The sequence below is a fragment of the Bipolaris zeicola genome, assembly GCF_000523435.1.
Source record: "Bipolaris zeicola 26-R-13 unplaced genomic scaffold scaffold_6, whole genome shotgun sequence".
In the NCBI taxonomy this organism is placed as follows: Eukaryota; Fungi; Ascomycota; class Dothideomycetes; order Pleosporales; family Pleosporaceae; genus Bipolaris; species Bipolaris zeicola.
Window position 1 is genome coordinate 102,906 of NW_006912055.1, and position 14,779 is coordinate 117,684.

The window sequence follows — 14,779 nt, forward strand, 5'->3', positions numbered from 1 at the left end:
CACCTCCGCACAATCATGATGTCTTTGGTTGCCATTTGCGGCGACTTCTTTGCGTAATTGCAGAAAAGATGGCGTATCGAGGCTTCGCATGGATAGTACGGTATGTAAGACTTGGAGTATTGGATTTGGAGAATTAGATTTGGCCAGCCAACGCGGTACCGTTGTCGCGGGTCACGGGTGACTTGAGCGGGCTGAGGAACTCGCTTGTGTGGAGTTCAACGGGGCGAGGGGGGGTTGTCAAAAGGCCGGGATGAAACAGTTTCACAGCCTGGCATCCTTCTTGTCTTGACGGCTTTGATGTTCCCTCGGACATGCTGCATGCGCCGCGTGGGCAGCCGGGATGGAGCCAGTAAAGTGAGAGGAAAGAAAGTGGGACAAGCACCCACATGAGTGAGTGGGCTTGTTGGAGTGGATCTTGGCAAAGGAGGTCAGTGGATTTGACGTCAGTCGTGACAATGGCCGTGCAAACGGGCTTACAACGGCCAGCCGCGATGTGGGAAGCCGGTAGATGCCAGGCACAGCCCGTGCAGCCGGAACTTGGAATGAATACCATGTCTCAGGAACGCATTTGTGAGCGTAACACAGGCATTACGAGTCGGGTATTCGATGTGGACTCGCTGCATTTGCAGTGTGCTCTGACCGCACGACCCGTCCAACAACGGATAGGATGGACTAATCCCAAAAATGGCAGGTCTTGAACTATTGCCATTACTTGCCCTATCGTGTCGCACACGTCCTGCCTGCAGACCCCAAGTCAAGTCGGCGTCCACTTTGGCTTGGTTATTGCTGATCTGAATATAAGCCATGCACGAAGGCCCCGCTCTCCATGGATTCCCGGCATAGGCAGTGATGGCTGAGAAGATGGAACAAGAGTACGATCAACAAAGAAACAAACAGATGCTTTTTGGCTGCGTGCATAGAGCGGGCGGTGTGCATAAAGCCTAATGGTGTAAGTTATGTAATGTAAGATCGCCCGTCAGCGGGGAGGAGGAAGACGGTACGGGCTGCGTGGACACGGTGCGGATGCGAAGCCTATATCCGAGTGAAGTTATAGGGAGTATAATGGGGCCGACATACTCAGGGTGAGGGGTAAAAGCCGCCGAGTGCGCCGAACAGGTCAATTCTGCCGGAATTTGGTGCGTGTCAACTTGCCTGACAGCGGAAGTCACCGTGGATGGAGAGAGGCAGGTGCTTCTGTCGCCGTATGGCGCCTTCCCAAGCAGTCGCCGCGTCCAAGATCTAGATTCGCGGCGAATGCTACCTATGCATTTAGCATGTACGCATACAGCCGCCAACTAAGACATGCTGCCGCCATCATTTTTCATCGTGCCACATCCCGCCCAGACATTGCATTTAATTCAAGGTAGAAAGGTAAAGCATGCGATTCGTTCTATACAATCAGGGGGGATGTGATATTCGTGTGCATCTAAATAATGGTGTGTGAGTGTGTGTGTTTGTGTCTAGCCAATCAATCGCTAAGCACATGTGGTATCCTCTAAAACATAATGGTGCTGATGGTGACGCCCAAGTCCTACTTTTTGTCAAGCCCAGCAAATCCGCGCAATACAAGGAGATCCAGACCGTGTTGGTATCATGAAGCCGAAAAGGTATGCAAACGAAACAAAAGCCTCCCAAAAGGTAGCGCCAAAAGTCAGCTTAGATCCTACAATCGCCGACAAAAAAATAGTGTGGCCATGAAGAGTAGACAAGGAAAAGGAAATAATAATAATCGCAACGTGAATAATAGAGCGAAAACGGATAGAGAATGGTACAGGGTATATGCAGGCAAATACATAGTGCTCCTAAAGAGGACTGCACACATCATTAGTTCTCCTCCATCAATGCTTCTTGGTCTCCGGTTTCGCGCCAGTCGCGCGAGAGCTCGGACAGACGCTTGATGCCAGCAATGCGCTCTGCCCAGAGAGACTCGGCTGGAGACCTGAATGTATAGGCTCGTTGTGATGAAATGACGCCAATGGCCTGAAGCACCGCCTTGCGCGAATCCCGCCCAAACACAGCGGGGTGGTTGATCCACTCGAGGCTGGATTCGAGTTCGGCGTCAAGGGCATGCATGGTTCGTACATCAATTCCGGCGGCGGGCGTAAAGGGGCTGTCAGCGTGTGGTGAAGGTGTTCGTGCCCGAGGGTCCCCACTGGCGCTGTGCGTCGTGGGCGATGCTGATCCTGTGCTGCCGTTTGCACTGGATGGGTCGTTGCGTCTGTGGCCAGGGGGTGGAAGTGGGGGCAGACCACCCTTGCCCAGTCCTTTGAGGATACTGCGTGTTTCCGTGAGCAAGTGATGGGCTCGTTCGTGCTGGCCTCGTGAGACAAGCGTCAGTGCGCGTGTCAACATGTCTGACGTGAGCAACTCCATACGTCGCTGCACGACATGTGGATGAGGCGGAATCGGGGGTGTCGGGGGAACCGCGGTAGAGTTCTTCCTTGTGCTAGAAGGTAGTAAAGTAATGGCTAGTAGTGATGGCCGCGGCAGGTGCGCTAGGGAGCCTTCTCGAAGAATATCACCATATGTGAGATCAGCCTGGATCAATGGTACTTCTTCAACACTGAGTGTGCGTGAGTCGTCCTGGTCAAGTGGGCCTCCAAGGGCTTCAAGGCCGGATACAATCGTCTCCCAAGGATCCTGGGGAACCTGCTCTGGGGAACCAGTGTCTGGCGCAATGGCCAATTGCACCAAAATGTCCCTCTTGTCGCCAAAGCGCAAGTCACCCAGCGAGGCTTCGGCGTCTCGTCCAGTGGCTCGTTTGGTAATGTGCAGCGCGCCACTGATCTTGACAAACTTGGCAGGAGAGCCTTCTGGTAGTCGTAGTTTCAGCTTCACGTTTTGATGCGAAGTCGTCTGGAGAGAGCCCAAGCATCCGGCTGCACACTCGCGAAGCATCATCCAGTCCTTGACGTAGGTGTAAGACGCCTTGGTCCGTGTCGAAAGTTCAATCATTGTGTCAGGCTTGTGCGTCAGTCCTAGGCCAAAAGAGTGAATGGAGACCCTGGAGAGAGCATGTCAGTACTGCAAGGTTGTATTCGGTATGATATGGGGACTTGGACTTACTTGGCAGCCTCGGCGCGCGACACAACAAAGTCGACGCTTTCGGTGTCTGAGACAGACGAGTCGCTGATGAGGAGAATAGACGAAAGGGGGTTGCTCGACTTGCGTTGCATGAGCAAGTCCATGGCCACGTTAGCTCCATCCACCACATCTGCACGCAGGCTCTTTTGTCCGACTGGGCGTATGGAGTCAAGCACCTTTGACCAGTCTCTCCACACTTTGCTGGTCATGCCGACAATGGGGACGCCGCCGCCGCTTGAACCAAAGGTGACTAGACCCATGCGATCACGCTCGCCGAGGTTGTTTACCAAGAAACGCAACGTGTCACGCAGCAAATTGATTTTCAAGCCTTGCATGGACGAAGACACAGGGATGACGACGACAATGTCGACGGGGACATGTACCGAGGCACCAAGGCGGGGTTCTGGCATGCCCGCGCGCGAAGTGCTGTACTCTGTAGGTGCCGTCATGGTCGACCTGGCTGCGCCGTAAGAGGAATTGATGGATGAAACTCGCTTTGGTCGACGGTAGTCGTCCTCTTCTGTTCCAGAATTGTCCTGATCGTACTCGGGCATGCGGTTGGCGACGGGAAAGTCCAGACGAATGTCCATGAGGGCGCGGCGCCACAGCTCTAATTGGCTGGGGTCCCGGAACTGCAGATGAAAGGCCGGAAGTTCTGCCACGGAGAGGCTGAGTGTTAGGATCAAGTTGTCGGGCGAGTGTTCGACCTGGTTGAGGTGCTTCTTGATGAGGATGGAACCCTTGAGAGTGCATTTTGTCTTTTTGGTGGGCGATGCACCATCCCACTGAGGCTGGGTAATCTTCTTCTCTTTGACGCAGATGAGCATCTCAGAGAAGAGATAGCATTCGAGTTCCTGCCATGACTGACGGTCCTTGCCTACACGGATGTGGCCGTGGAGTCGCAACTTGCCGAAGCGCGAAAAGTCCAAGCCGTGCCAGTTGTCAACGCGGGCATGGAGATCCTCTGTAATCTCGTCCAAGACCTCTGCTGGTTCGTATTGGGGCTCGGACGGTCTGTTGTTTACAGGCGACTTGCTGCGGGTATAACTGCTCTCAGCAACACTGGCGACTGAGGGAAGGGCAGGAGCACTGCGCATGTCCTCCGGGTCTGGGCGCCATTTTCCCTCGACAACCTCGACTGTGACGAGGCAAGTAAGGCTCTGCTGCTGTCGTGATCTGCTTAGTGTGGGGAATTCGCTGCGCACAGTGACTGTTGGGGCGGGGATGGGGCTCTTGAGCATGGCGCGCGGGCTGCTGAGGCTGGTTTCCATGGACTGCACATCGTAGTCATGCCGCCGGCCATCGTGTGTGGGGGCATAGTCATTGGATGAAGCAAGTCCTGTAGCGCCCGAGTCGCTGCGGCCATGAGCACGGGAGATTGAGCCGCCTCGATCTGAGCCACGGTCGCGGCTGTGACTGCTATCCCGCTGGCGGTTGTGGTGGTGGATAGAGGAATACGAGGCCGAGGCATTGCTGCCATTGCGGGGACGGCCATGGGACGCGTCGTCATGCCGCCGGTCGGATGAGACGGTCTGACTGTCCCACGGGGTGGGGGTGTTTGAAGCGCTCCGGTGGCCGTCCGAGTGCTGGGACGGGGCCGGGTCGCTCTGGACGGAACGCACAATGGTTGAGAGTTTCTCTGTCCCCACATCAGCATGGCTACTCGGCACAGCTTCTGGCGACGGCCTACCCAGATCTAGCACGTTTCCACCTCTGCTGGTGTCAAGCGCTAGGGCGGCGTCGCATGTCGGGCAATGCTGCGACTCAAACTCGCGAATGTACTCATAGAAGCATGCCTCGTGCGACACATGGCCACAGGACAGCTGCAGGATGCGCTCACCCCGCAACGTGTACTCGAGATTCTCCTCGCAGACGCAGCATTCGCTGCCAATAAAGGTCCTCTCGCGACGGGTCCGACTCTTTTCAATGTCCATGGCGCCCGTGCCAGCTCGGCCAGAGCGGGGAGGGGGCGCCTGCGAAGCAAGATTGACGTCGGAGCGATGGCCGTGGGAGTTGAAAGACTTTTGCGTGTGGCCGCTGCGCGAGTTGGGGCGGAACCCTAGAAACGACATGGGCGCGCCTGAGCCCCCAGACAGGCCGTGGTGGAAGTCGGGGAGGCGGTGGAGTCGCCGGGCCTAGCAGGCGACGTCGAGTGGAGGACCGGTGGTGGATTGCGGGCGGTAATGGTGGTATTGGTGGTAATGGTAGTGGTGGTTATGGTGGGAGGTGGGTTGGGGCAGTCGAGAGGGAGATGGTCGAGGGTTGGAGGTTGGAGGAGGGGTGCGGGCAGCAGGCAAAGAAAGGGTAAACGGGCAGGACATGGACGGGCAGGGCTGGCAGCTGGATCGCCTCACGCACGTTTCAGCATGGAGAAGGGCAGGCGGAGGATGGTCGAAGAGGCGGCGGGCTGGGTGGACCTTTAGGTTAGAGGCTCCAGGTACCGGCAAGCTGCGTGAACCGGGGTATTGCCATTGCGCCCGACACGCGATTCGAGCCGTGGCACACGGACGCCCATGGAGTAAGTCGACGGCCAATGCAGCCATGGAGCGCACAAGAGGGTGCCCCGAAGCGGATGCATGCTGCTGTCTGCAGCAGCTCGACTAGGGCTAGCGCTGCAGCGGGCCTGTCTGTGCCTGTGGGGGGGGTTCCCTGTGGGCATCCACCTGCTGTATGTATGTGTGGTGTGCGTGATGGTGTGCGTGCGAGTGAATGAGTGTGTGTGTGTGTGTGTGTGTGTGTGTGTGTGTGTGTGTGTGTTTGCAACCACCGCCCGACGCATATCCATCTACCCACCCAATCCCTGTACGGGGCTCGACGGCGGCGCCCGGGCCCTGGCGAGCGACGACGTGCCGGCTAGCGGGCGAGGCCAACCATGGGCAAGACCTGCCAAGGGCCGGCAATAGGGAGGATTGGGACTCCTCGTTTGTTATGTTCCATTCCCTTTCCACTGATTCAGCCGCTACCCTGCTGCCCTCGTCCGTGGCCAAAGCCATGCCCATGCCCATGCCCATGCTGGCGGGTCAGCGACCGTTCGCAGTGCGAATCCCCTCGGCCTGCTCGACTGGCCCGCGACGGCGGCAGAGCCAGCGAGCAACAGGAGAGAGAGCCCAGTCAGGAGACGGGCCCGCCCAAGAGCCTCGTGTGCCCCAGCCTGGCGGACGCAGACGGGCGACCACACAGTCAGACACCGTACTGACCATCTGCCTACACACAGACACACCCACAGACTACGACACACGACAAGACAGACAGGCGACATGCACATCGCCGTCGCACCTTCTCCTGGCCTCCTCTGCCTGCTTCTGTGGCTTGCCACTATACATGGCGCTAGAAGCCTTCGTCGGCTTATTGGAATCGCCCTCCTCTCCCGCCGGCTCGCCATCGAGTCAGGCTCGCCTGGCAAACTTTTGCCTTGGGCGTGCATACGACGGACAAGCTCCGCTTCTAGAAAACCACGCCCGTCCACGCCCGTCTTTCACCCAAGACCCGTCCCTGAGAACAGACTCGATCCCTGAGAGACAATAAACCCATCCCGCACTCAACACACACGGCTCCCAAGTAAGCAAGCGAAGCAACAAAGTCAGGTGACGCGACCTCCTTGACTGCTTACATACATACATACATACATACTACTCCTCCTCCTCCTGCATACTTACATAGACATCGCTGCCATCGATCGTAACATCTCTCTGCCTGCACCTGGCTCCAAACTGCTCCTCGGGTGGCTTGCGCCCATGCAACCACAGCGCCTCTCTACACCTGCCCCATCGCCCCTCAATGACGATGTGGTGTGGTGTGGTGTGGTGGTGGTGGTGGTGGTGGTGGTCCCTGGATCTTCCGGCCCCGTGCGGGTCCTCGCGCAGTCGCCAGCCTCTGGCGCCCTCCTCGATTCGTGCACATGATGACGGAATCACCATAGCCGCCATCGCCAACGCCAGCCTGCTCTCTCACCCACCACTTCACTATCGCAACAACTTGATCTTCGGATCTACAGCAGGGCACATCACCGACTACCGACCTTTAGGCCTCCACTCCCAACCTCCAAGCTCGCCTTGATTCAGGCTATCCTCTGTTCAAAGTCATGCATACAACAGAATCCCCACCCCGACCGCCCACTTGCCTCGTATCCTCCCCGCCGCCAGTCTAGTTTCGTTCGTATCTCCAAACTGTACCCTCTTCAGGTAATGCATGCATTCTTCTTTTCTTCCTCCGCCCTATCCCAATGAGAGAACCTTCTTCGCCCTGTTTTTTTTTTCTCGCCGGGACTGGTGCCGATTCGCTCTCTGCATTAGTTGCTCAAGCGGCATCCACTTGGCGCCAGCAAGTGGGCTGTAGACTTAGAGCTATGCAGAGCCAACCGCTCATCGTCCGCAAAAAGACTCATTGGCTATGTACAAGCGAGACAAGGTCCATGTTACATTATTACCGTATGCCTACGTGTCTGTGTACTGTACGCCAGTGTGCACTCTAGCGACTGTTTTCTCAATGACAAACCGACTCAGCGTCCAGAACGATATCTGAATCGCACATGCGGCACGCCTCGCTTGCTGCGGATCATTCTGCCGAACTGATGTGTACAGTAGTCTCGGGATGCTTTCCTCGACTCTTTCAAGCACTTCTGCCCAACACGGGGCACATGTTCTTCAAGGCCATCCAGGACATGGGCCACTTTCAGAACTCGACTACCTGCACACATCCAGCTGGTGCCGGTACCGCCCATGGCACTATCGTGATCGTCAAGCAAACTCGCCGCTACTTTCTTCTCTCTCACACAACCGTTCTTCCCGTTCAACGCAGAACTAGTAGGAAGCCGGCTTGTCAAACCTAGTCTCCAAGAGCTTCTACCAACCAGGGCAGGCATCTATCCCTAGACTCGTGCTACTGTGTCCGCTTCTTCCTTGATGCCGCGTCCCTTGTTTTCATTAACCGACTTACTGCAACACTGCACTCATCATTGGACAGCCTGGCATCCTCGCTACACATTTACTATCACGTCAAAAGGGGATCACTATTGAAAGAACAGGATCAGGTGCGCCGTATGGTCCGAGCGTTTTCCACGTGGCTGCTTGGCCGTTTGGCCTAATTTGGACACATCTGATGTCATCTTGTAATGGCGCCTTATCGCTTGAGATATTAGCCTTTTGAGACGACACACTACCGACTGAAAAGGGGCCTTGCGCGGGTGTCGCAACATCGGTACACCAGTACAGCATCACGGCTGTGTGCCGTTATACAATACCGGTGTCACTTCGGTGCTCGCATACATCCCATGTGACTCGTATCCCAAAACCAACGCTACTACTCACTACGCCAGTTGCAACTCCCCCAAACAACCGCCCCATTGGAGCCTCAGCAGCTTCAAATTCTCTATCTGAGTGGGGTAACTAACCCAGGTGTCCCTTGCTTTCAAGACGCAGAGCTTCGAGGGAGCAGCACAATACGATGCACCTGCAGCAATGCCTCTAGGCTACTTACTAGGCTGACCCTGCATGCCTAGGCAGCCACCGGACATTTCTGAAAGAGGGGTATGGTCTGGTTCCGGGACGGAACGTTTAGTTCAGCAGATACGGTCGGAGACGACTCCGCTTACAATTTTCAACCACGGTTCGACTGCCCAATCGTCTTCCTAGGTACCACCCCCAGGGGTCGTGTCAACATTTTACACAAGCACTGCGGAATCGAGACTCAGGAGTATCCTAAACGGGCATCATCTGGTGTAGATTTCTTGGGCATTGATGTATGGTTGAGGAATAGCTCAAAGTCACCAAGAACAAGCGGCGGTGGTAGTGGTGATGGCGACTGCATACATACATGGCTCAGCTACTACTCGTGACTACATAGCACGTATGCAGCGGTAGCGTTTTGTCACGTCCAAGGCTGCTGGATTTACCAAAGCTGAAGTATTGTGACCGACCTCAGACAGCTTACTGTCCGATGTCCACCACACGGCTCAGGTAATGCAGAAAAACTTATGCAACATGACAGTGTAAAGTTTGGCACTTGGAACCCGACATCATGGGATACGTCGGGGCAATCACCAGGGGAGCGGCTCTACTCTCTTTTCATCCTCATTCTTGAGTCTTGAACCTGCATACGCAAGTGTGAAAGTCGTAGTAGTAGTAGTAGTAATACTACACCCATCCTGCTATTCAATCGCAAGGCACTAGCCCAAAGCGGACCCTCAGCCCTGGCACTGCCACCCAACAATCTCGCCATGCTTACTGTACGCAAACCCAAGTTGGTTGGCGATGTACAGGTCCCTGTAACGTCTATAATGGTCTCAAGGATTGGCGCAACGTTGGTGCAAAATCTAGACTTTGTCTGGGAGCTTGGGAGGGGGACAGCTGTATCATGCTAGATTCCATTGCCACTCATCCCAAGCTTTGCAGGCTTTCCACGGAAATTCTCCGATGCACCCGTTGATTACTTAGGGCTGGCATCGATGGTGCAAGTCTATTATCCCCGCCACGTGTGCGGAGGAAAAGCAAACCTTGTTGGTTCAATATTCTTGCTGACCAAACTTAATGCGCACGCACTCCATGTAACGTTCTTTGTTTATCGACTACGTACGGTTGACCATCGCCCAAAGCTTAGCTAATGTCGATCTACTGTATGACGATGCGATAACAGTGCAAGCCATCGCACTCACTTAGATCTAACACTTCTCGCTAACCGAGTCAGCTGTTCAAGATAAGTCCCGATCCTCAAAGACGACCTTTGCATTTGGATCGATTGTAGATCCGACCTGTCAATCTATGGCATTGCATCACTTTCAGATTACACTAAAGAGAACCTTGATACATAGCAATAGTCTAGACTAGATAGCCCAGAGAGGCCCCATGTTTGCCTGCAATGCGAAACACATGGATCATGGTCCCCTCAGCCACCGCGTCCTTTTCATCTCGTCAACGCATAATTCTCTGTCGCCTTGAATCTGACCAGTGCTCCTTACAGCCACCTTAGCTCCGTCTGGATAGCCGTTGCCAACGTGTATTAATGGAATAAGGCTGACCTTACGTGTGGCACTATTGCAGGGCTGTACCTAGTGAGACAGCCACTCGGCTATTAATACCACGCTACCTCTCCTTCATCGCATACTGGTGGGAGAAACTTTCTGGGGAGCAAAAAAAAAGACAACAATAACGATAACAATATGGAAATGCTACAAAAACTCCCCGATGACGTAAGTTTTGACTTTGCCTAACATTTCTCCTATTTTAGCCGGGTATCACCTTCCTTCATTTGTATCGGGTTGTTGTTGCCCTGTACTCTTGATGCAAGCCAAACTATGCCATTCTAATTTTATTCTTCACGTTTCTTTTCATCGCAGCTGTCAAGAACATCTCTTGCAAATCTAGGTTTGTCTGCCCTGACCCTGTTGCATTAATCACCAGTTCCCAGCCCAGCAAGGGTTTTCCTCTTCCCCGCACACACAAGAAAAGAAAAGTCACAATAGGCTTGCAACGCGTGGACAGTGACGCTGACATATAGTCTAGGAAACTGAATATACAATCCCATTTGTTGGGTTTTGGCTTGTCTCAGCTACATCCTTGCAACAGCTGTCATTTGTCATGTACCTTGTAAAGGTATATGTCCTCGGCGCACTTAACGTATCCCTCCCATCTCCCTCTCGCTGATACCAGTTTCTCAGTCTCAGTATGAACCAGCTCCCTCAAGAATAGCCAGGGAGTCCTGGGAACCACGTTGGTCACGATCGGGATCGTGACAGCGGAAGCACCAAGTCATGCTACACGTTAATACAAGTAGTAATGGTATAAAACGCACATTAACAGGCACAATATTCGACGCAAAAATATAGCCTTTGTATGAACATCAAGTTTACAAATCCTCTCGGCACAAATCCTCCCGCATCCTTCCCAACATCAAACACCGCGACTCAATAACCCTGATCGCCACCAAACAAGTCTCTCCGCAGAATAACGAAGCATAATTCCCCGATATCACACTGCATACAAGAAACATAGCCATCGGGATCGTCGATCCTCCGAATATGTAAAGTAACACGAAGCTGCACTAACCCTCCTCTTCCCTGCCCTTCCCCGTCTGACATCCGACATCCGCGCAAGAGCAAAACCCGCGATAGTGGAAGAAAAGAAAAAGAGAGAGTAACGCCGTAACTGCCCGATCTACCCGTCTTCCCCGGTATCAGCTAGTTCGCATCTTCACATTTTGATACCAATCAAGTGCAAGATGCGCATGTCTCTACACTTATTTAAGCCCATACCCCCAGGGGAGAGCGCACACGCGGATGCCGTCATCCGCAACACTATACCAGAGAACCAAGCAAAGTCAACAAGGAAACCCCGTGGCCCTCGACCGCCGCGTCATCTCATACCGGCTTCATCCGCACCATCCACGACGACGATGCCAACCAGTGGGGGTGCAGTCGGAGTCGGAGTTGGGGGGGGCTATGTGTGGGGGGTTACGGAGGCACTCCAACAACCACCATGTCCATATACGATGACCCTTGTACTATAACTACTACCGCACTTGACCTACAATGACGAGTCATTGTACGATCGTATCCTAAAAAGGGTATCCGGGCGGTGATGATGATGCTCGTTAGCACGGACGAACATCGACTTTTTTTCCCTCTCTTTCTGTCTTTCCCATTTTCTTGGCTACGTTTGTATCCTTACGCAGGGGAAGATGTAGCGAGACTAGGTTATTAAGGGGGTTAGGGGGAGCACGTACGTACTTCGTGTGCACGTGTTGTAACACAAAAGGGAAACTAAGTAGTAGTGCCGTGATTTAAGAGAGAGAGAGAAAAAGCGTAATAATGCGATGCTAATACGTGCGGGTTTTCTCCCCGTTGTTTCCACTTCGTTACATATGTGGGGGGGGTTGGTCTTTGGGCACTAGATTGTTAGTGGATGCAAGAAAGGGAAAGATGAAAAAATGGTCCTACCGAGACAAGTGGAGAAGAAATAGATGAATAAAATCTAGACTTTTATCTTATTTGAATTTTCTGCTATATAGTATGGTAACTGAGATTTACTATTCAAGGGATGCCAGACAACCTCGAACATGCGTTCCCACACACACTATGAGGGGGGCGGGGGCACAGACGATAATCTTGAAACCACGGCTTTCTGCCGTGATATTGGGTGAGGTAATTTTATCACCGATCCTTCTCTCTCTCCAAAACAAGAGACAAGAAAAAGAAGGACAAATCACATTCCCGAGGAATGATTAACAAAACGTCACATATAACCCTCATTCGCTAAGTTTCTCGGAGGAAAATCGGGGGACCCAACGTCGTCCGCACCACCACTCGTGATTTGCAAAGGCCCCCTGACCTCAACCTCGTGTTTATTCATGTCTATCAACCCATCTGGGCAAAAACGGGAAAACGGGAGCCCAAACGGCGAGGTAACCTTTGCCAGCCCAAAACAACCCGCCGTACAACTCTGCTTACATACTTGAGGCAAAGCTTTTCTTTTTTCTGTAGTTTTAGATGAGGATTTGCGCGGTTCGGAAGTTTCTATCTTTTCTCTTTCCAAATGCGGAAGTGTCAAGTAAGCCGGGTATGTACTTGTAAGCAAAAAGAAAAGAAAAGAAGAAAAGAGCAAATTAAGTTTTTGATCTACATTTGCACACGATATACACACACACACACACACACACACACACAAAGTAACATACATTACTCAGATGCAACGCTTAGAAAAACGTACGTCTCTTTGGAAAAAAAAGCTGAAAGGAAAAGACTCCACACATTACCTCCAGCAATCAACAATTTTTCTTCTGTGTATCAAGGAACCCGGAACTCTCCTTCCCCCTTCCTTCCGTTCACCCCTTCCCTCCCCCCCTGCCCTGATGTACATACAATAAATAACACTCGGACAACACGTCCATCTTTTACCGCAAACAAACCCAAAGAAAATCCAACAAAGACATGATCGTGGTGAGAGCTTTGTCCCTTTTTTTTTGTTCGTCGTGCGAGTCGCAATCACACCGGGAGAGAGAGAGAGAGAGAGAGAGAGAAGATCGCAATATACCGTTTACTAGCCCCATAAATAGCAAGTCAGCATGCCAATACGAGAAAAAGGTCCATTAAAAAAATGAGCACAGGGCTTTCCTTGGTCTTTTTGGGAAGGGGAGTCAGACTTCCCCGTTCAGAAGGACCCCGTGCAGTCCCGTTCAGTCTTGTCTTGTCTTGTCTTGGTGTCCTGAGCTGACCTGACCCACACATGGCCAAGAAGAGTCCAAGCTCACACCTGCTGCACCGCCTCATCAAGGGCCCTGCAGCAAACTGTGGCTAAGCCATCTTTTTTTACTAGAAAGAGCCTTGCCCTGTGCGAGGTTACCCACTTTTTCTAGACAGAATCAACACAAAAAAAGGCACGTGAGAATGAATTGAGTAAGTAGGTTAGGTATTTGAGCCGTCTCTCAGAGATGCTGGCAACACAACCAAACCAGCTCGCCTTGCTAACAACTGGATCCACCGTACAAAGACACGAAAAAGCCCAGTTTGACCCTTGGCTCATCGCTGTCAACCCTCGGCCGTCTCACTGTCATGATGCATGTATTCGTTCAAACCCCGCTATTTCAAATGCTTATTTCTGCATCATCAGCTGGACGAACTCGTTGTCTGTCTCGTGTCAGTCTGGTAAATAACCAAGCATAAATTCTCAAACACATACAGTCGATACGGCCGTCACCGTCCTGATCAGCCTCCCGGATCATCTCGTCAACCTCGTCATCGGTCAACTTCTCGCCAATGGAGGTCATGACGTGGCGCAGTTCAGCAGCGGAGATGAAGCCGTTGTTGTCGCGGTCAAAGACCTTAAAGGCTTCCCGGATCTCCTCCTCGGAGTCGGTGTCCTTCATCTTGCGGGCCATCATGGTGAGGAATTCTGGCATCACGTCAGCGAAGCCTTAATGGGCCTAAAGTCGGCAGGCCGACATACCTGGGAAGTCAATGGTGCCATTGTTGTCAGCATCAACCTCGTTGATCATGTCCTGAAGCTCAGACTCGCTGGGGTTCTGGCCGAGCGAGCGCATGACGGTGCCGAGCTCCTTGGTGGTGATTTGGCCTGTGGCGCAACGTGGTCAGCCTCGTGTCCTGTTTGTATCGGGGGGTAGTGGCTTCGGCGCAAAGCATGCGAGCGTGAATTGGACACAGGGGGCACTGACCATCGCCATCTTTGTCCTGCACAGGAAAACACATGTTAGCAACATGTCCAAGAAGCCATGGACGGGGTGCTAGGCAGCCGCGCGTCAACGACGAGAAGAGGGGTAGAGACTTACGAAGAGGGAGAACGCCTCCTTGAACTCGGAGACTTGCTCCTCAGTAAGAGAATCGGCCTGGAGTGTTGTGTCAGCGATGCGCGATGGGGGCGTGGGTGGGGGGCCGCAGTTGTGTATAGGAGGGCGGGGTATGTTTTGGCAGAAAGCGAGGAAGCGCGGGGCTACAGACCATGGCTGCTAGGAGGGGTGCGGGTGGTGGAGGTGGGAAGATGGGGTGGTGGTGGTCAGGAACTCAATTAAGGGGGTGCCTGGATGGGAGCCAACTGGCGATATATAACAGAGGGCGCAGGTGCGGTGTGAAGGAGGTCTCTAGGCGTGTTTGCGGCTGGAGAAGATGGGCTGAAGTGGAGCTGGACTGTCAGCCAACCGGCCTAGTGCCGCCTCGCTGTTGGGAAGGGGCCACTCGCTGCCGTTTCAGGCA

General features: G+C 53.3%; 3 protein-coding genes across 3 annotated transcripts; all 3 read right to left on the reverse strand.

The window, feature by feature from the left end:
* Positions 1-1,824: 1,824 nt before the first annotated feature.
* Positions 1,825-5,156, reverse strand: COCCADRAFT_83340 (uncharacterized protein; the record flags this gene model as incomplete). The annotated part of the gene is made up of 2 exons (XM_007709176.1): positions 1,825-3,004; positions 3,067-5,156. The coding sequence occupies 2 exons, from the start codon at positions 5,154-5,156 to the stop codon at positions 1,825-1,827; spliced, it is 3,270 nt and encodes a 1,089-aa protein (XP_007707366.1).
* A 2,426-nt stretch (positions 5,157-7,582) lies between these two features.
* COCCADRAFT_83353 (uncharacterized protein) lies at positions 7,583-7,945 on the reverse strand (the record flags this gene model as incomplete). Its single annotated transcript, XM_007709177.1, has 1 exon — positions 7,583-7,945. The coding sequence occupies one exon, from the start codon at positions 7,943-7,945 to the stop codon at positions 7,583-7,585; it is 363 nt and encodes a 120-aa protein (XP_007707367.1).
* Positions 7,946-13,664: 5,719 nt separating this feature from the next.
* On the reverse strand, positions 13,665-14,530 carry COCCADRAFT_32528 (uncharacterized protein; the record flags this gene model as incomplete). The annotated part of the gene is made up of 6 exons (XM_007709132.1): positions 13,665-13,699; positions 13,752-13,964; positions 14,019-14,144; positions 14,245-14,260; positions 14,359-14,415; positions 14,528-14,530. 6 exons carry the CDS (start codon positions 14,528-14,530, stop codon positions 13,665-13,667), a joined length of 450 nt encoding a protein of 149 aa, XP_007707322.1.
* Between the last annotated feature and the right edge of the window lie 249 nt (positions 14,531-14,779).